The 20,802-nt window shown below is 39.9% G+C and overlaps 2 protein-coding genes across 3 annotated transcripts; one reads left to right on the top strand and one right to left on the bottom strand.

Annotated features, from left to right (window-relative positions):
* The first annotated feature begins 6,742 nt into the window (after positions 1 to 6,742).
* Positions 6,743 to 14,238, top strand: LOC130993415 (reticulon-like protein B2). 2 transcript variants are annotated; one of them, XM_057918294.1, is made up of 6 exons: positions 6,762 to 6,904; positions 11,650 to 12,059; positions 13,005 to 13,185; positions 13,273 to 13,414; positions 13,609 to 13,678; positions 13,751 to 14,238. In XM_057918294.1, exons 2-6 carry the CDS (start codon positions 11,852 to 11,854, stop codon positions 13,918 to 13,920), a joined length of 771 nt encoding a protein of 256 aa, XP_057774277.1. In that variant the 5' UTR covers positions 6,762 to 6,904; positions 11,650 to 11,851; the 3' UTR covers positions 13,921 to 14,238. The 2 variants fall into 2 exon arrangements, with proteins under 2 accessions (XP_057774276.1, XP_057774277.1); XM_057918293.1 differs by having other exon boundaries at positions 6,743 to 6,904; positions 13,609 to 14,238.
* Positions 14,239 to 14,655: 417 nt separating this feature from the next.
* LOC130993414 (lon protease homolog, mitochondrial-like) lies at positions 14,656 to 20,508 on the bottom strand. Its single transcript, XM_057918292.1, is given in 15 exon segments — positions 14,656 to 15,130; positions 15,347 to 15,475; positions 15,553 to 15,624; positions 15,708 to 16,412; positions 16,529 to 16,639; positions 16,732 to 16,819; positions 16,899 to 17,071; positions 17,073 to 17,396; positions 17,519 to 17,580; positions 18,045 to 18,134; positions 18,850 to 18,943; positions 19,128 to 19,163; positions 19,258 to 19,346; positions 19,476 to 19,597; positions 20,121 to 20,508. Coding segments are annotated over 15 exon segments (2,418 nt in total). The 5' UTR covers positions 20,330 to 20,508; the 3' UTR covers positions 14,656 to 15,016.
* Positions 20,509 to 20,802: the final 294 nt, after the last annotated feature.

Raw genomic sequence — 20,802 nt, 5'->3', positions numbered from 1 at the left:
TAGTGTTATCAACTTTCAAAACGAATTTTTTCGCCAGTAAGAAAAGCGGCCATTTTTTAAACGCCTTCCGCACTGCAAAGAATTCTTTCTCGTTGATGTGCCATCGCACAGCCTCGTCGTCGGAGAAAAGACCGCTACAGTATCTGCAAGGTTCTTCTCCATATGGAGTAATCTTTGTGAGCACTGCTGCCCACCAGAAATCACTTGCGTCCGTGTAGAGGACCAAATCATCCTCGTCTTGTGGTATTGAAAGCTTTGGGAGATTCTTGCAAATCTCTTTCAACTTCTTCATACCCTCTCGATGTTCTTCCTTCCAGATGAATGGAACATCTTTCTTCAGTAATGGACTGAAGACCTTTCTGTGTTCCGCAAGGTTTTTGATGAACATCCCTGCGAAGTTGACAACTCCTAGAAAGCTTTGGAGCTGTTTCTTCTCTTTGAGATCCTCCGGAAATCCCTGGACTTTTTCCACAATATGTTCTTGTAGAATTATCCCAGATTCATCGATCTCGATCCCCAGAAACTCCATTTTCTGAGTGGCTATGACTGCCTTCTTTTCAGACAGCACTAGTCCTTCTTGTTGACAAACATCCGCAAAGATCTCCAGATGCCTAACATGTTCATGAATGTTTTTTGATGCAATGAGGATGTCATCAATATAAACAAACATAAACGAAGAATAATCTTTAAAAAGATTATCCATTTTCCTTTGGAATATCTGAGGCGCGTTGGCTAACCCCATTGGCATGACATTCCAGACATAATGCCCTTGTGGAGTTGAGAAGGCTGTGAACTTCTTACTCCCTTCCTCCATGCGAATCTGGTAAAACCCTGACTTGCAATCGAACTTTGAGAATACCCTTGCACTTCTGATGCAGTTGATAAGGTGTTCTCTACTTGGGATGAAATACCCGTCAAACTCAAGAATATCATTAATTCCTTTGTAATTAATGACCAATCTTGGTTTTCCTCGCTTGATCTCCCCATGATTTCTCACCAGAAATCCAGGACTGCTGTAGGGTGATCTTCCTGGTTCGATCAGCTTCAAATCAAGGTGTTCCTTGATTATGCTCCTCATATCCTGTTGATCTTGAGGGTTCATCAGGATAGGTCTGAACCTAACGAACTCATGCTCCTTTCCAGTTTTAACTTTCAAGGTTGCTCTGAGCTGGTTCTTGTCCCACCATGCCAAAGGATTCTCATGGTAACTCTTCTGAATCCTCCTTTTGACGTCGGCAATGGACACCTGTTCTTCTTCCTTGATATCTTTGTGTGATATCAGGGACACTTTGAGGATTTGAGTTTCTTCCTCAGAGAGATTTGGGAATCCCTCAGTTCTGCATTTGAGCAAAACTTCTCCGAATCTCCGTTGATCCTTCATTTGGGGTCGCCGGAGTCTGCCATCATCACCACGCTTGCTGCGGAATTTGATTGGCATTGAACGATGAAAAGCTCCATTGAGCCTTTGCACAATGATTTTGTGATCACAATTGGTTGTGAACACTAGCCTCCTGGCTTCATTGTCCTGTATATACCTCTTGAAGCTTTGCAGAAAATTATTGCCGAATAATATATCTGCTCCGGTATCATGGAAATAAATTGGTGGAGTCTTGACCTTGTACCAAGGCGTCTGTCCTGCTCCGCCGATCAATATTTCCGTTTGCTTTACTCCCTTTGATAGAAGCAAAATCTTTTTGGAGAAATCCCTTCCTGCAATTCGAGGTAGATCTTCTTCCACTTCTGCTGGAAAGACTCCTCGTTTTGCTGTACAGATTCCTGCTCCCGAATCCACATAAGCAGCAAAATATTCTGCTTTGAATTTCTCGTATAACATCCCAACAGAGATGTATATTGAGAATGGACTTGTCATTAGATCATCAACCTTTGACGTCCGATTGTGATCTCCATTCTTCCTGATTTCCATGACCATGGTTTATATTTGTCAAGGAAATCTCGTCCTAAGATCAGGACATCTGCTTCTTGTCCGGCTTGGCCTTCGGTCTGGTTTTCAAAACCTCCAACCTCCAGAGTTCCGATGTATCGGTTGTCACCTGGATTTGCCAAATAATACAACGAACTACAAGGAAACTGATTTTCCCTGCTTGTTGTATCAAATTTTGTGGAAACTTGTCTCCATCCTTCGGGACATTTGAGTTTAACCCTCATGTCTGGAGCTGGTGTTTCCTGGATCGCCATTCTCTCATATGATTGAGAGAAACTTCTTGTAATAGACCCTGAAGTCAGTCTATTTCCCTGAAATGATAGCCTCGGTGCTCCCAGTCTGAGACTTTGAGTATGGCTTAGCACCGTCTTGTCTCCAATATCGATGTCGATTTCTCCGATCTGAGGAATCTCCACTCGGTTTGGTTTGACTGCCTTGGCTACCTCCTTGAATATTTCTGGAATCTCAATAAATTCTTTTCCCAGAAATAATTCCGTGTGATGAGAATTTGATAGGGCATACGAGACTTGATAAGTCAGTGAATATGGCCTATTCCCATCTGTCAACAGCTCCTTCTTTTTGTAGTCCTGATAGAGGGTCAGGGCTCTGCTGAAGGATGAATCCTGTAGATTATAAGCGATCTGTGGATAGAACTCGGTTATAATCGTCTTGGCATAGAGATTGCCTGAAAAGGCTCCCAGAACTGATGCTCTAGTATCTCTAATTCTTTTGTCGCAAAGTGCAACATCAATTGGTTGGTCTGTCCCTGGGGATAGGGATGATTTGATCACCAACTGAATTGCTCCAATATGAATCCATTTCATCGTACTTGCGACTTCTGGCTTCATTTTCTTAAGATCCTGCCTAATATCTTCAGCAGGAACCAGCTGGATCTCCACCTGATTACTTGTAATCTCCATTGGAAGCGCCATTTCTCGGTTTGTGACACCAAAATAGACATGATGCTTCCTCTTGGATGGTATCAAGCTATTAAAAACCCGATTCAATCTTCCATTGGAAAACCCTTGGTATGTTTGTACCTCTCCAGTTTCCCGGTTGAGTTTTCTTACGAGCTTCTTCACCACTTCTTCCTGTGGAATCAAAAAATGGCTAGTAAATCCATTCTGATCCTCCTTCTGGGTGTGGTGGACCTCGTGTTCCTCTTTAGTCTGACTCGTCTCCGGTTGATCCATCGGACATTCCCGAATCTTCAGAACTAAAGACTTCTTCTTGCTCATATATACTCTCATCAGAGGATATATCTTCAAATTGATACACGGGTATCAATTTCTGTCGGTAGATTGCGTCTTCGATATCCGGTGTGGATTCGAATCTCCTTATCTGCCTTTTCTCGTTGTTTGGGCAATCGGTTGAAATATGCCCCTGTGCACCGCACGTCCAGCAGTTGCAATCTTTGAAACTTTCATTTGCTTTGGTCTGGGTGCGCCTGAAAGTTTTCTTCGCCGGGATTCTCTTTTGATTTGAGAATCGGATTCTTGATGGTCCGCTCCGTTGGCCTGATTTGTAGGAGCGTGCCTTCTGTCTGGTCCACATAGTTCTCGGCTTCCAAGAACTCCTTCTGGACTTCCTTTCATAGGGTTGATACCTATGTTTCTTTCGGCTTCTCTTTTGATACAGCAACTCAGCACCGATCTCAGTTGGAAGATCTATGTTGTCGCACATCAATGGAGATTTCTTGTTGAGCCTCCTCAATTTTTTGAGATTTCTCAGGTCCGCCGCCTTCTGGCACCATTCGGACAGCTTCTTGTGAACATAAGACATCCTTCTTGATGCACTATCAAGAGGATATTCTCCCGGTGATACGTACTCGTTGATGAGCATCTCCCTCCATGGACTTGGAAACTTTGTGAAAAAGAGGTCCTTGGCGGTTGTATCATCAACTACCCCCATATGAACATATAGGGTATAAAGGCGTAGAAATTCATCAAGAGCTTTTGGCTCTAGCACCATTAATCGAAGATTGTAGAGTGCCTGATGATACTTCTTGCGCTTCTCTTCTGCAGATCCTTCGAAAAAACCCATTCCCAAGAAATGGATTTTGATCTGTTTAGTAGCCTCCTTAATGATTTCATAAGGTTTTGTGCTATTAAACAGTTCTTCCCTTGCTGAGATTTCAATTTTATCCCAGTATTGTTTTGCCATTCCTGCCAGACTTGCTTCGAAGATTTTGGCAAACTCCTTTTTATCGTACTCAATTGTGGTGACTACGATATTCAAAGCTGAAGCCCACTCATCGATGAGATCCTCCCAATCTTTGAAACTGGCTTCGTCGAGTTTGAGAATCAATCCATATGGATGGATTGGTTCAAGTGTGGCCTTCCCTACAGGAGTATCCCGCATCTGTGGCCTGCGTCTTTTGGTTCGTTGGTAGTGGCTTGCATCGTCTGAAGCTCCACCCCTTTTTGACGAACTTTCTTCTTGAGGCTCGTTTTTGGGCACCTCATCTCCTTGGTTCATCTTTAGATCAACCATATTGAGGTTAGCAAAAGATTCTGCTAACTCCTGTAGATCTTCTAATCCGATTCTGTCAAGGCTATTCATGATATTTGCCTTTCATGATTCGGATTATATCCTTTGGCTGCAACTCCTTGGGTGCTGCATCAAATAAAGGGGAATTCGTCGGGTCGTTGGACCATTGCTTCCGGATTTTCCCGGAACATGGTTTTCGCCTTTCGATCTCCTTCATTCTTTTCTGGATATCACACAAGAGGGTTAATATTTCCTCTTGTTTGAGTGATATTCTGCTCAGCTCCATCGGTAGATCGTATAGCTTGACGCCATAATATTCCACCGTCTTTTGGATCTCCCGCAAGTTGACGTTGTCGGAAGAACTTGGCTCGATCTTTTGGTAGCCTGGAAAAGCTACTCCCGCCTTGTCTTTTGGTTCCATCAATCGTGGGACTGATGGGCCTCGTCTCTGGTTCGTTCAATCGCCGTTCTTATCCCGACGATTCCCATGAGAGTCTCATGGTATGATTGGATACCCGTGATGATATCACGAATAATTTCTGCATCTTCTCCTCGCCGAATATTCGTCACGAGGGCTCGATTATTCCAGTTGAGATCGTCTATAAGACGAGTCGTTTCTCTCTCCAAATCTTGAAGAGATTTCCTGTACACAATACATCTCGGACATTCGTCCGGATCCATATTTTCTAATGGAGTCTCCTCCCATATGGGTTAATCATAAAATAAATTAAAAATAATATAATTCCTCTATAAAAACCCGCTCTGATACCATTTTGAGAAGCGCGGGATCAATTTGAACATTTATCAATTTTAACCATTTTTGCTTAACAGTACGTGGCGTTGTCTCACAGTCCAGACCCAGTTTACCGAAGTAACCTATCGGGCACGAGGAAAGTTTCCAGCCGATATACTAGTCAAGCTTAATTAGGCAAGAGATGGGAGATAAAGAGAAATTAAGTATAAGGGTAGAAATGGTATTTCACAATGAAGTGGGTATTTTTCATAGATGTTTTATATAGGTGGGTAGATTTGATAGATGTATTATAAAAGTGGGTATTAAAAACCATTTGCCCAATCTTATTTTGTTTTCCACATCCCCTACTTTAATTAATACTACTAAACAAAATATCTAAATGATCTCCATCGTATCTTCACTAATCATAACCTTATTCTTTTTCACAACTCTATTCTTTTTATTGATCAACTCTTTCTTCATAACACTGTTTTATTCTCCCTTGTTTACGAGAATAAACTTTTACCCTAAGCCCATGGGCTTGCTTCGATGGTAATTGGGCTCGGACCAGTTGGTGCAGACCTTCAAATATATACTCGTACATTTATATTTCTAGTAAAAATTGCTAACGATGTTTTGTTTTTGTTTTTTTAGATTAACAATATTAGCTAATGAAATTTAAAGACCGCGCCATATTAGACTCAAACTCAAATATTTTTACCTTAAGCATTAACCACTTCACTGTTCGACCAACACACGCACACAACTCTACTGTTTGACCAACACACGCATACAAATGTTAACGATCTTGCTCTCACTACAAACGTATAAAAGCAAAATAACTTTTTAATGTTGTCTTGAAAAAAAATTACACACTTTATTAATTTGTATATTGTTGAGTATTTCCATTTCATCATTTTAATTATGTTAAGTCATTCATTTTTATTTTTTATTTTGAGGATAAACTCAAATTTTCTTTGGATGAACAATACGATCGTAAGATAAGCACCGATAAAGTAAAACTACAAACATGATGCCACCATACATCAAAACTAATAGAGGCAGTGTTATGACCCATGAAATGCAGAGTACCAAGTTAGTCTGATTGATACATATTAATGTCGAATTGTTCAGTCTAGAGACAAATTTGAATGTCAGTTTTAGTTACAAAGTTGATCGATCTCTCCAAAAAAACAAATTTTATTTATCTTATTAAAAAAGTGAGAGTCTTCTTGTATTAACACATATCTGAAATGAGGTAGAACGTTGAAAGTCTGCATGTCGAGAAGGAATCAGAATTTGTAATTAAACATAAACATGAGAGGCGTAATTGTAAATTATGAGATGAAGCATGCATGTGTTGTACACCAAATTATGAGATCCAATTTTGGATATACTCTCACATAATCTGTCATTTTCAACAGCATATTCTTTAGGATATACTTTCCCAACATAATTAATACATATCTAATAAAATTATAAAATCAAAAAATTTGTTATATATACTTACCTCATTTTTTGCGGATTTTTCCATGATCTCAATATAGTTTTGATTTTTTTAGGAATATTTAATTTATTTTTGTTGATTACCCATTTAGTTTTGTTTTGTATACTCCTACACTCAACTCAATCCCCTGACTAAAACCGAACAACGCAAATACAGTTAGATGAAATCAAATTCGAGATCGAGAGAAGAGTTTTTCATCTCTGTTTCTTCCAGAAACCTAATGGAATCAAAGGTAACTATATTCATAATCTTCTTTACGTCCACTTTTTAATCGTCACTTAGCAAAACTGGTTTCTGTGTATACTGATTATATATATTTATATTAATTAAGATGCCATTTACTTGTTACGTATGAGATGAATTATGGATTGCAGTTCTGATTTAGATTATTAATGAGAGAGAGAGAGGCATTGACAGGGGTTTAATTATTTAGGCCGTTGATTTGCTTTACATTCTAGTCTCTTGATTTGCTTAGGTGAAAGTTTTCTTTGTTACCTGTTTATTACCACAAGGGAAATGATACACAATTAAACTAATAGTTGAATGCCCATTAAATTAATCGGAAGCCAACAAGATGACATCGTTCCAATTAGTTAGAGCATCTACACATGCCACCCAAGATTCCAGGCTTGCCGGTGAGCCCCTTCGTCTGAGCCACTGGGTCGAGCCCCATCTCACAGCCCTGCTTGCCTCATGCTCCCGGCAGTGTTTTGCATGCGCCTCTTTCTCCATTCTTCCGCGCCCGGCGCACCTTGCTTCGATCCCCGGCAGTTATGCAGGGTTTGCGCCCGCTTCGTGAACCCTCTTAATCTGTTATGAATGTTCTTAGAAACTTGGAATCAACCCACATAAACATTATTAACTAGGATTTCAGGATTAATTTAGAACTAACTACACTAGTTAGATACTAGTATTAACTTTTTTTTTTGTTAGTGTACATAGTTACACGTTAACTTATTAGAAAGTACTTAATATGATCACTATGTAATACTAGAATATATAAAGTGCAGCACCTCCGTCACAAATAGAAATTGTGAGACTATCTTTTAAAAGAATATATTGGAACAAATATGTAAATAAAACCGATTCTAGAATTGGGTGTTGAAAAAGAACCCCAATGCGGAAGTAAGATAATTAATCTTTCTAATTAAAATTACAACTTAATAATTCACACTCAAACTTTTCATTATAGATTAATTCAATCATATCATATTTAAAATAAATCAGGATTGGTGTGTACCTTATGCACGCAAATAAAAAAGATAGTATATAGAAAAAGATATGCGGATAATTTGAGTTAGAGTGAGTGATACTATGTTGCCACATTATGACTAGCAATAAACTAATTAAATAGGAAAAATAATTGATTCATTTATTTTTTTTATAATTATTTTATTATATTATCCACGTTGTAGCTATTTTTACTTGTTTGTATTCTTTTACTTTTTTTTAGGCCTGGGAAGTTCGGGATCGGGTAATCGGGTACCCGATACCTGACCCGAAAAAATCGGGTATCGGGTACCCTATACCCGATTAATTCGGGATCGGGTATTTAGGGGTTGAAATAATCGGGTATCGGGTATACCCGATCCCCGATCGGGTATACCCGAATTACCCGATATTTTAATTAATAAATTTTAAACTAGTAATTAAATTAAATATGAATTGAAATAAATGACTAAACCCTTAGTCCTTACCCAGCTGTTCTGTTTCGTCCTCCCCAAATCATCCGATTCATCCCAATTCCCAAACTCCCAAGTCCCGCCCGCCGCCCAGCCGCCCCACTCGCCACTCCAGTCTCGAGCCCTGTGTGGCGTCCCAGCCGTCCCAGCCTCCCCAGTCTGTTCTGTTCTGTTTCATCCCCAGTCCCCAATTCCCAAATCATCCGATTCTCATTCATCCCAATTCCCAAACTCAGCCCCGCCCGCCGCCCGGCCGCCCCACTCGCCACTCCAGTCTCCAGCGGCCCAGCCCGGCGTGGGAGGCGGCGCCCCTCGCCAGTCGTCCCAACCTCCCCAGTCCCAAACTCCGACGAGGCCGCAACTCCCACCGGCCACCGCGACCCTCGCCCGTGGCCCCAGTCAGCGGTCGCCCCGCCGTTCGCCGCCGCAGCACCCGTGCAGGTGCATCCCCCGAGCTCCGACGACAACGTCGACAGGAGCGCTTCTTCTTCTTCTTCTTTTTTCATACAGATTTCGAATTAATTTTCCAGATTTCCTTGTCATTGATGTCAATATGGTTAGAGAGACTTGTTAGAATTCATTGTCATTTCCAGAATTCATTTCCAAATAAGCTTGTTAGAATTAGAGAGACTTGTTAGAATTGTGTAATTATGGACAATTTTGATCGGGTAATTAGGGTACCCGAATACCTGACTCGGGTACCCGATTTCTTTTTCGGGTTCGGGATCGGGTATAGGGTTTTGGTGATTTTTGGGTTCGGGTACCCGATTTTTTCGGGTAGGGTACCCGAACCCGACCCGATTCCCAGGCCTACTTTTTTCTATTACACTATTTTACGACTAGTCCTAATACAATCGAATTTATGTGTATTTAAGTGTTGTTGCTTCTCTGTCCAAACAACTTTTGACTTTGTTTCTAAAGATCCCCTCGTAAGTCATCATTGTTATTCTTAGCAGAAATAAAATGTATCAGCCTAGTTACAAGAATTATACTACTAAGGTAGTAATATTGCATTGAGTCATAATATAATATTACCAATTGTCATTCTATGCATCTTTCAAATCAAGTGCAATTAATATAATAAAAATTGTGATTCAATGATGCATCTTTCAAATCAAGTGCAATTTATTCCTTTTACCAAACAATAAAAAGTGCATTTTATTGCTATTGCTAGTATTTTCAATTGATGTCAAGTTTCTATTTCGATTAACATGGTAAGGTTTTTTTGCCTAAAAAAATAAAACATGATGTGGTTTAAAATGTGTGAGTGTGTAATCGACTGCCAAAGTCTTACACCTAAGAGCATCCGCATTGGGACCTCCTTGATAGCCTCCTTGATAGCCTACTTGATAGTGTTTGTGTTATTGAGTAGGTAGTGCTGCATTGGGGTTCCTTGATAGCCTACTTGATAATATTAGTTTTGATTTTATGTTTTTCATTTAAATTTTATTTCTCAAATTTAAATAACACAATTTATTACAAATTTAAATTGCATTAATTATAAAATCCTAAATATTACATAAAACTTTAATAAAATAAAAACAATTCCTAAAAATTAACTACTCTGGCCCTAGAGGTCCGAAACGTGCCCAAAGGTGCTCAGTCAAATCATATCGGAGCTGAGCATGTAGTTGTCTATCTCGGAGAAGGCTATCCCTTCGCACATATTCCTCGAAGGCCACCGGTGTTTGTCCAGCACTCTTCGTCGAACCACTGCTAGATGCCCCGTCATCATCTCTCCAGTTGGCAGCCGCTTCACCTTCGTGCTCCACAATCATGTTGTGGAGAATGATGCAACACAACATGATGTCCTTCAAGTGCTCTACGTACCAATTGCGCGCCGGACATCGAATGATTCCCCACCGAGCTTGAAGGACTCCGAAGGCGCGTTCCACATCCTTCCGTGCCGATTCTTGCATCTTCTTGAACCTTGCCTCCTTCAGATTGGTTGCCATTGATGGACTCTTCACGAAGCAACGCCACTCCGGATATATGCCGTCACACAAATAGTAGCCCATCCGGTATTCGCGCTGGTTGGCATGAAAGACCACCGGCGCCGCAGTTCCTCCTAACACGTCGGAGAAGAGAGGAGACTGATTCAGCACATTGATGTCGTTGTTTGAACCAGCGACGCCGAAGAAGGCGTGCCAAATCCACAAATCGAATGAGGCAACGGCCTCCAATATCAAGGTGGGCTCTCCCTGATCCCCGCGTGTGTATGCGCCGTGCCACGCCTTTGGGCAGTTCTTCCACGCCCAATGCATGCAGTCTAAGCTCCCGAGCATCCCGGGAAAACCATGTCTCGCCTCTTGCATTCGGAGTAGGCGTTGCACGTCTGTTGCCGTTGGACGGCGCAGGTAATGGGCTCCAAAAGCCCGTATGACCGCCTTGCAGAACTTCTTTAGGCATAGACGACCGGTTGAGTCCGCCACTTTGAGATACTCATCGAACACATCCGCACTAACCCCGGTGGCTAATTGGCGGATAGCCGACGTGCATTTCTGCAAAGGAGAAAGAGAATCTCGACCGAGTGCATCAGTGCTCATATGAAAGTAAATATCTTCACCTTGAACAGCCTCGACGATGCGCAAGAAGAGCTCCTTCTGCATGCGAAATCGACGCCGGAAAAAAGTAGGGCCGTACGTTGGATTGTCGACGAAGTAGTCTTGCATAAGACGTACATGGGCCTCTTCACGATCACGGTGAACGTATGATCGGGGACGTTTCGCACGCGCCGGCTCCGGCGTCGGTTGGGGGCAGTATGATTGAAGCACTTGTTTCTGCAACTCAACCAACTCCATGAACTTTTCAGCGACTTCGTCGGAATCGGGCGAAGAATCATGTTCAGGTGACGACATTTTTGGAAGAACGAATATGATATTTTGCAAGAAAAATTGTAGGAGGAAGAAGGAATGAGTTGTGATGAATGAAAGTGAGTTGTGATGAATGAATTGTAGGTGAATGAGTTGTAGGGAGAAGTATTATTTATAGAGAGAAAAGAAGATAAAAAAAAAAAAAAAGGAAAATGGAAGAAAGCCGTTGAAAGAGCCGTTGGGAAGAAAAAAAAAAAAAAAACAAAAAATTGCAAAACGGTCGAAATTCGAATTTAAATTTTTTTTTTTTTTTTATGACTGGCGCGTGCAGAGCACGCGCCTACTCGAGGATACTCGATAACTCGAGTACTCCTCGAGGTCCTCCACGCTGCATCGCCCTCCTCGAAGCCAGCCTCCTCCTCGAGTACCCCATCGAGGACCCGCGATGCGGGTGCTCTAACGTCCGTTATATCATAACGTAGATCGATGACTTTTATTCTGGACTTCCGTTACTCCGAACCTCAGGTTCCGTAACTCTGAACGGCCATCAATTTTTTAAATTCACTCGGCTTTCATTGTCCATAATTCTGTACATCGCATTCAACAAAACAAAAATCTCGGAAAAGGTCTGAAAAATTGTAGAAATCAACGTAAGGCGGCTACTGAGATCGGAATTTGGAATCGATGGCCGATCACGCCGGCGAGCATGAGAAGCACGAATCTGAATCTCTGGTCGAAAAGATCACGGAGAAATTGCACGACGCTGATTCGTCGTCGTCGGATTCGGACGGCGATAATGACATTAAATCGGCCGCATCTGCCGTCAAGTCCAAGATCTACCGCCTCTTCGGCCGCGAAAAGCCCCTTCACAAGGTTCTAGGCGGTGGAAAACGTATGGCATTGTATTTGGAGTTATTAGATATTCTTTCATTACTCTTGGTAGTCTAAAAGGATGCATTTGGTATATCTAAAATTTGTTAGTATTGAAACTCGGAAATTTGTTTGTGTTTTTGCAGGGGAGTGTTTAGAGGTCGTGTTTTATTACTGTTGATTGATGATTGATTTACTTGTCGATACGAATAGATTTACGGCTTGGAATATTTCTAATAGTATGAAATAGTGTTTGTTAGTGAGAGAAGATGGATGATATGTGCTCTCTGTATCGATTTACTTGTTTAGATATAGATATACCCACTGTTGTTTTCCGTGGTGAGAAATGGATGTTCTACCGATAAAAGGTCCTGATAATAAGCAAAATAATGAGTATACTCCTTTGAATTTAAATTGAAGAAGAAATGGGAGCTCTGCTGTAGTTTATTCTCTTTAGCTTATTGTTCTAGGAAGTGCTATTTCCACCTTCATTTATTTCCAGATCTGCTACTAGCTTTCTTATTTGATTAATTTGTTTCTTTGTTGTTCTGTTTATATTCATTTGAAAAGTCTATTTATAAATATGCAACGTTAACTTCACGATAGTTGAATAGTGAATTTGTTTGTCTTATGCTGAGTGACATATGTATAGCACTCTTTTTGAGCTAATGTCAAACTGTATGTTGGATTAGAGCAAGAAAGTTTTTTTTTCTCTCGACCATGAGGTTGTTCAAATGGAATCTTCGTATTTCCTTGTACCTTTTTGAGTAAAAATTTCAATTAATTCCTATTAGTAGATAGTGAGTTTGCTATGCGTCCGTCGGATATCCTTTTGGTTGCATTCTTTGTGGAACATATGGAATAATCAGTATTTAACTGATATGAAGTTAAGATGCAAATCCGGTATATTGTTTCCTCCTATGTACCTGTAGTGTTATATGTCTGACATGATAGAATTTTCTTGCAGCTGCTGATATTTTTTTATGGAGGGACAAGAAAGTATCTGCTGGCGTGCTTGGTGTTGCGACAGTGATTTGGGTGCTTTTTGAATTGCTTGAATACCATTTGCTATCGCTAGTATGCCATATCCTGATTCTTGGTCTAGCAATTGTTTTTCTGTGGTCAAATGCATCCTCTTTTATCAACAAGTATGCTTATTGATCAACCTACAAGCTCTGCCTTTTTTATTTGTACTTTAGAACATGCAACTTACTTCCCTCTCTCATGCATTTCAGATCCCCACCTAGGATCCCTGAAGTTGTTATTCCCGAGGATATTGTCCGAAATGTAGCTTCTGCCTTCCGGAGTGAAGTCAATTCGGCTCTTGCCATCCTCCGAGAGATTGCATCAGGGAAGGATGTGAAGAACTTCCTTGCAGTATGTTAATCTCATTAGTCCCTTTTGGTTAATTGAAGTTCCTGGAAACGTATGTTATTGAAGATATAGATAACCTGGGACCGCTTTGTCCCTTATTTATTTCTGGATTGTTTGAGTGATTGGATTATTGATTAGGCTGGAAATGTGTAAAGATTGATTCACATCTAAGAACTTTTTGGGTCATGTGCTTTTAGGTGATTGCAGGATTATGGGTTCTTTCTGTACTGGGAAGCTGCCTCAACTTCCTCACCTTGTTCTACGTCGGTAAGTACATTGCTGATTTCATCAATCCAATTTTCTACTCGAGTTACCAACATTTGTTCCCTCCAAAAATAGGTTTCCTTTTGTTGCACACGGTGCCGCTGCTTTATGAAAAATATGAGGATCAGGTGGATGCTTTTGCTGAGAAAGCTGAGGCGGAGCTGAAGAAACAGTACGCGGTATTCAATTCCCAGGTCTTGAGTAAAATTTCGAGAGGGCCGTTGAAGGATAAGAAGTTCCTGTAAACCCTGTGGTGGTGTGTTACTCTGTGAAAGTAAATCTGTTGGGTAGCTGTGCTGCTTTGATTTGTTTCATGACTTACTTGGTCTTATAGCACCCATGTTGTCAGCAGTTTGTTTTTTGTGGGTTCGTAATGGGAAAACAAGTGCGTTACTTTGTTAGGCATTTTTGATTGTGTTGCCTCTGCATTATTTAATACTATATATTATCCTTCTTAGTTTATTAATGATGTGATTACTTGGTTTAGTGTATTTACTTTTGAGCAACTTGCGATCGACTGTGGTAACCATCTCCAAATAAATATGAATATGTTTGTCTTCAAATTGTATAAAAAGTAGTATAGATCCTGAGATTTTGTATTGAATTTGATGTTACGTTGTCGTTTCGCCTGTGTGTTTTTGCTGTGCATTTGTGATATATGTTTGTGGTCAATGAAGAGACAAAACAGGCGTTAAAGGTGAGCACAATTGTCATGTTATAATGACTGGTATTCATGTAATACCAGTGGCACCCAACTGTAGTGGATAGTAAACAAGTGGAGCCCTCTTTCAAGGCAAAAATAGGCTTCCTGCATAAAAAATCTCGTGTCTTATACATTACATAAATAATCTTTAAAGTTTCCATATTCTTGCTCTATTAATTATTAATATTTCAAAATAAGGGATTTGGAGTTGAAAGAAATCAGTCGATGATTCAACATTTACCCGGAGATGTAGTTCCCTAATAAGTAGATTTAACTGTAATCGAAACCAACACATTCTTCAAAGCCATAATTATGACAAATCTGATATTTCATACTATTACAGGCAAAATCACAATAAAAATGAATAACAAATCGGCTAAATTCGCATGGAAGTTGTAGACAAGGATTTATTTACATTGATGCGGGATGACACTAAACTCTACAAAATAACAGTTGCCTTAACAAGCCTTCTTGATGCCGAGCTCTAGCAGTTGCTGATAGATATATCCGAGCCTACCTTCTTCCATAATATGCATGTCAAAACTGCAAAATCCAACACGAACCAAAACATTCATAATCTTTCGAGGCTGATGCAGACCAACTCCGGCGAATGTTTTGAAACGCAAACTTGTGATGCTCTAGAGGAAGTAAGATAGCTGCTCTTTCTTCCTCGAACCTCCTTCTCCATATAGATCGTTCCATTGCTTAAGCTCGGCCATTATGGAACCCCCGGAAGCAAAACTAGCAGCAACCTGCACCATCATAGATGAATCATGAAACTAATCAAATCATGTCGCTAACAAGAAATTCTGGGGAGTACGTTCGCAAGAATGAAACTTGATCATGCTGTCAAGTTTAAAGGATTATTCAAGCGTCTCAAGCTGAAAATGCATAAAATTTTAGAAACATGAATTTCATAGAAGCAGAACTAGAGGTACATCCATAGGTAAAAGGAGGCCTCGCGCTACCTGATTCCTCGCCTGCTTGAAGTCTGCCATGTTTAAGGGCCTCAACGATATTGTTTTTTCCTCTTGAGTTTCTTCTTTGGAAGCAGAAGCATCTTCAGAGCTCTCCCCTGCATCTATCTGCTTCTTTTCCTAACCAAGCAAAGCAGTTAGTGAAAAACTGATGTATTGAGAGTTAAAATACACCATTTTGTATGAGATTGAAGTACCTTATCCTTCTTCTCTCTCTCCTGCTGTATGAGTTCTCTGACTGGCCGATAAGCTGCTGTTACGCACAAATTCTGTTTCCAATAGCCACTGTCACAAGTTAATGGCAGAGGATAAAGAAAAAAAAAATTGATAACTCCTAAATAACCAAACAAACCTTTAGATCACTTCCACTGTAGCCTTCTGTCATGACTGCAAGTTCTTTGAAGTCTAGGTTTTCCACTTTTTCCTTGGATAGCAGTGTTCTCAATATCATTTCTCTGTTCTCCACCGAAGGTAGGCCGACCATAATTCTGCGCTCGAACCTCCTAATAATGGCTTCATCAAGATCAAATGGTCTATTAGTCGCTGCAAGAACAAGTATCCGCTCCCCGGCCTTTGTCATTAGCCCATCCCAATGTGACATGAACTCGTTTTTTATTTTCCGCATTGCCTCGTGCTCTCCTACTCTTGTCCTCTGCCCAAGCATGCTATCTACCTCATCTACAAAAATTATGGTAGGAGAGACCTTGGCTGCAAGCGTGAAGAGAGCTCGAACGTTCTTTTCATCTTCCCCGAACCATTTCGAAGTGATTGTTGACATTGAGACATTTATGAAGCTAGCACCGGCTTCATTAGCAATGGCTTTTGCTAGCATTGTTTTTCCTGTCCCGGGAGGGCCGAACAGCAGTATGCCTCTGCAAGGCTTGAGAAGCCCACCGGTGAATAGGTCTGGTCTTCGAAGAGGAAGCATCACCAGCTCCTGAAGTGATTCCTTGATCTCATCCAGAGCTCCAATATCAGCAAATGTTACTCCAATCTCATTTGCAGGGATGACTTCTGGCCTAATTCGCTTCTCGAATTCATTATCTGGAGGTACTTCCTGGCACAAGCACCCAAACGACAAAACTAGTTAAACGGTCATTCCTGGTGGGGATTAGTGTAGCATAAATTCTATATTCGAGTGGTGACCTATGAAATGAAAGGTTTAGAACTTACCGGGGCCTTGCTGACTGATGCATTCTCACCATCACTCTTTGTTGAAGAGGTTAATTTTTCCGGCTCACTCTTGTTGTCCGACTTTGCTTCAGGTTTTGATTCAGCAGCATTCTATCATTGTTTAAACAAGTATAGTTAGACGAGAGCTAATCTTATAAAAAATGGCCAAGAATACAGAAAAGCAGAAGTGAGATAGGACAAACCTTGAATAAGTCAACATTGCTCTCCATTTTAAGGGTTTCTTTACCACCCCTCTTCCTCTCTTGAAAAATGCTTAATCCATGGGCCAGACTGCACCAATGCAGTGAAGTTAAGAAAACAATATCACAAGACAAGGGCAGAAAGTATAAATGAATTACTCATATCCAACCTGACTGATGATATGAGAAGCTTCCCATTACGATACTCGGGATCCTTGCTAGACATCAAATGGTATGATACGGCAGAAACTACGATTTCCTCGATGTAGTTACTGAGCAGCATGGTGTCAGCATGACAGATGGATCCTAAATCATCGCACTCAAGATCATTTGCAGCAAGTACCCTCAGCAATGTGATTCTTGTTATCCTGAAACTGGATCTTCTTTATATCCTCTTCGAGCTGAGCTTTCCAACTCAGAAGATGTGTTTCATCTTCCGGGGGTCTGATCTCGATATTGTAAGGGAATAATAGACTAATTCGTTCATCTACTATCCTAGATTCCTCAGTAAGGCCCAACATCCGAGAACCGAGGACCAAGATTGGTCCTGATAATTTCTTCAACATTCCATCAAACATCTTATATAGTCGAGATGATTGGAGAAAGAGCTTGTCAACATCCCGAATGTATAGAACTATAGAGCTGATTTCAGAAACTGAAACCAACACCTGCAGATGACATCTCTCTTAATGATATAGAAGAATTTAAAAGGCCAATATCGAATATCAACAGAAGGGAAAATGAAAAAAAATTCATAAATGGATTATTCCAATTTGATTCTTGAAGTTACCTTATAAAGTGACCGCATGAAAACCTTCTCATCAAAACTCCAGTTCATGCGTTTTGAAGGAGCTGAGAAAGTAAAGCTATACTTTCAATTTAAAGTTTGTTTGATTCATTAGCTGAACTAATTCTAGGCTTAAAGAGGAGCATAAGAAAGAAATAATATTAACAAGTTCTAGATAGAACATTGAGCTGAAAAAAATCTCAAGGCATGGTGTAGACATTATTTTCCATGATATAACGCTTACAGTACACATAACCTTGGACCAAAAAGTTACAACAAGTGTGTGTGTTGGCCTAGCGGTAGGAGGTTAATGCCCAAGACCCGAGGTCCTGGGTTCAAGTCCTCCATCGCGTGGTCTTTAAAAATTTCTTTATTTATTTACGTAATTTATAAAAAAAAAAAAAAAGTTACAACCAGCTATTAGGTTCAACTTGGACCACATGCTTGAAATTTGGAATAGAAACAAGCATGTAAAGATTAAGACACGATTAGGAAGATTAAGACACGATTAGGAGAATGTATACTCAACCTGCACTTGAAGAGTATGACTGGAAACTGATGCTGCTCATATCTGAAGAGACAGAGGAAGCTCTCCGATGCTGTAGAGAACTTTTGACTTCTTCATTTCAAGAAAATGAAAGTATGAGAGACTGTTAGTTGCTAAAATAGAGATAAAGAATATCAATCATATATGACTGTTCTACTAAAAATAGATAAATTATCTGTATTCATATTCTAAGTTAGCAGCAAGGTTACTTTTTGAATCTCATTGCTTCGAATGGTAAGTACCAGAGCAAGCACCAAATGTTTTTACCAATTTTTGAAGGATAACACACTTCTCTAAGTGATTTTCTTGAAGATCTAAAATCTTCGTTTCTCATACTTCCAATCTGGTGTCTGGTTTTCAATGTAATAAGTGAATGTAGCTCAACCACAACAACTATCGCCTTATTATAACTAATGACTTTTAAACACCAAGCTTATTTCAATAGATTGGAAAGACTGACTAATTTGATTTACTGCTACAAAAACATGACAAAAGATTTAAACTTAAAATTAGCTCAAAATCGAAAGAACAGACAATTATGAAATATGAGCAGACGTATGAAACTGTCTTAGACTATGTTAATAACTATGCTTATGATTAAAAGATGATGCATTTTACTAATCACTTCTCCTCTGAATCTACAGGCCAATGGTATCAACACATCTATAAATAGAACAGAAAATTCAAATCAAAACCGTTCAGATGCATATCAGAAGCAACAAAGTCCATACAAGGTTTTTTCATGTTTTAAAAAAATATTGGAATAGCATCATGAATTATCTCCTACCTCTGTCATCCTCTCTTGAAGGAAGCGCAGAGAATGAACCAAGAAAACTGGACACTCGTTCAAATGTGACTTCAGAGATGGACCTCTGCAGAGACTGCAATAGGAGAACTGGAATTAACATAACCTCTAGAAACCTCGGTTGATTTATTTGGTTCATATTGTTTCATTCAGAAAAAATAATATGTCATGGACGTTCGATAAACTAAGACCATCTTCATCATTTATGGGAGCAAAACACCTCTCCTAAAATTAATCTAGTATATAAAACAAGTACTCACAGTCTCTTTCTTGGTGCTACCGAACTTGCTTTGGATCTGTGGTTGATTGACAAAAACAAGTAAATACTTCAACAGAAAATGTACGAAAAAGAACAAACCACTAGGAGATGAACACACCAAAGACATCCACCTTAAGTGAAAAGTTGGCCATATCGAGGAGCAGCAACTTGGCATCGAAATGATGAGCTAGAGCCTTAACAAGCGTTTGCTGGTATGGTTCTGCGAGAAAGGGAAGGTCAGAATAGGATAAAAAGGTTCAAGAAATGAAAAGAAAAATGCAGATTCATGATTGGATGAAAGTTACACGAAATGAAAACAAGTAATTGCATAAAGGCAATCAATGTGTACCTGCAGGCCCCGAGAGCAATATAGCACGACTTGCAGGAGACAGATTTCGAGTGTGCTTAGAGACATCTAAGTGTTTCAGATGAACATATGCTGCATTTGTTAACAAGAGACGCGTTCGCTCACTGTCAAATTCATCAAGACAGGCAAGGATTAGATTTGTTAGAACATTTATTCGAAACAAACATTCTGGTTAAGATTTATGAAAAATGGTTGAGCCACAACAACTTAATAAATTATAGTATATCGTGTAACACTTGAAGAAATCATGCAGTGAAGCTATGTATAATTATCATTCACATCTTTCAGAGAAAATTCAGGGAGAATGCTCATTCATTTTCAATTTTTATGAAGAATCTACCTAAACAAGATTTGAACCATGCTAACAAACTTTGCCAGGAAAAGAACAAATTTTAACCTTAACCAAAATTTTGGAAAAAAACATAACATGAAACATAAACTATATGCACAGAAACGGAATAAATAGTCCATCTTTCTTTCACCACTCCTCCTTTTGAACAAGCTAACCATGGAAACTATGATTTTCACAAACACGTTCTAAACCGATTAAAAACGTCACGAATATTGATTGTTAATGAAGATCGTCCGTTTCTTTTAATGGTAAATTTTGATTCTCTTTAAATTCACCTGAGATAATATGGAAACTCGTCAAAGGTAACTCCGCAGCTCTTTCCATCGACAACCAATCTAAGAAGCTCCAGCTGTATCCCCTCGGCGGAGATGCCATCTTCGGCGGCGGCGGCGGTCCATCGGCTAAGCGTGGAACCGGAGGCCAAGCCGAGGCCGACTCCTACCCCAACGCCCAATGCCGACAACAATACGTGCTTCTGTTCCATCACACAATCATCGTCACCACCAACCAACACATACAAAATCCGCGCCTATACGTATATAGGAGGATATACGTATAGGTGGTGTAGCAAAGATGTGCAGAATAACGGAGTTTTTTGGTGCGAATGAGGCGTTGGTCAAATCAATTCCTTTGTTAAATTGAGAGGATGAGGAGCTGAACTGGACGATATATATAGGCGCCTCGCCATGCCAGCTATTTTCCTCTTCTTTACTTTCTCCACATATTTTGACTTACTTCTTTTTCATGTCTTCGGAAAATACCCCCTAATTTTAGTAACTTCGACTTTTATTAACAAAATTACAACACTTTATTTTCTCTCTAATTACTAATTATTTTTACTGAAGAAAGAGCAATATAATTTGGAGTTAATGGGCTCAATTAGCCGTTCTTGTATAAGAAAAGGAAAAAATGTCCACCCAAATAAAAATATGGAAAAACTAGCATTTTCTAACGTAA

Source organism: Salvia miltiorrhiza, chromosome 7, assembly GCF_028751815.1.
Source record: "Salvia miltiorrhiza cultivar Shanhuang (shh) chromosome 7, IMPLAD_Smil_shh, whole genome shotgun sequence".
Lineage (NCBI taxonomy): Eukaryota > Viridiplantae > Streptophyta > Magnoliopsida > Lamiales > Lamiaceae > Salvia > Salvia miltiorrhiza.
Note: the sequence above shows the minus strand (reverse complement) of the source record. Positions and strands in the feature narration are given on the sequence as shown.

Excerpts from the sequence above, each read along its gene's own strand:
- LOC130993415 (XM_057918293.1), top strand. The coding sequence starts at position 11,852 with ATGGCCGATCACGCCGGCGAGCATGAGAAGCACGAATCTGAATCTCTG. Across the intron at positions 12,060-13,004 it reads GGTTCTAGGCGGTGGAAAAC|CTGCTGATATTTTTTTATGG; the intron begins GTATGGCATTGT and ends ATTTTCTTGCAG. Across the intron at positions 13,415-13,608 it reads ATGTGAAGAACTTCCTTGCA|GTGATTGCAGGATTATGGGT; the intron begins GTATGTTAATCT and ends ATGTGCTTTTAG.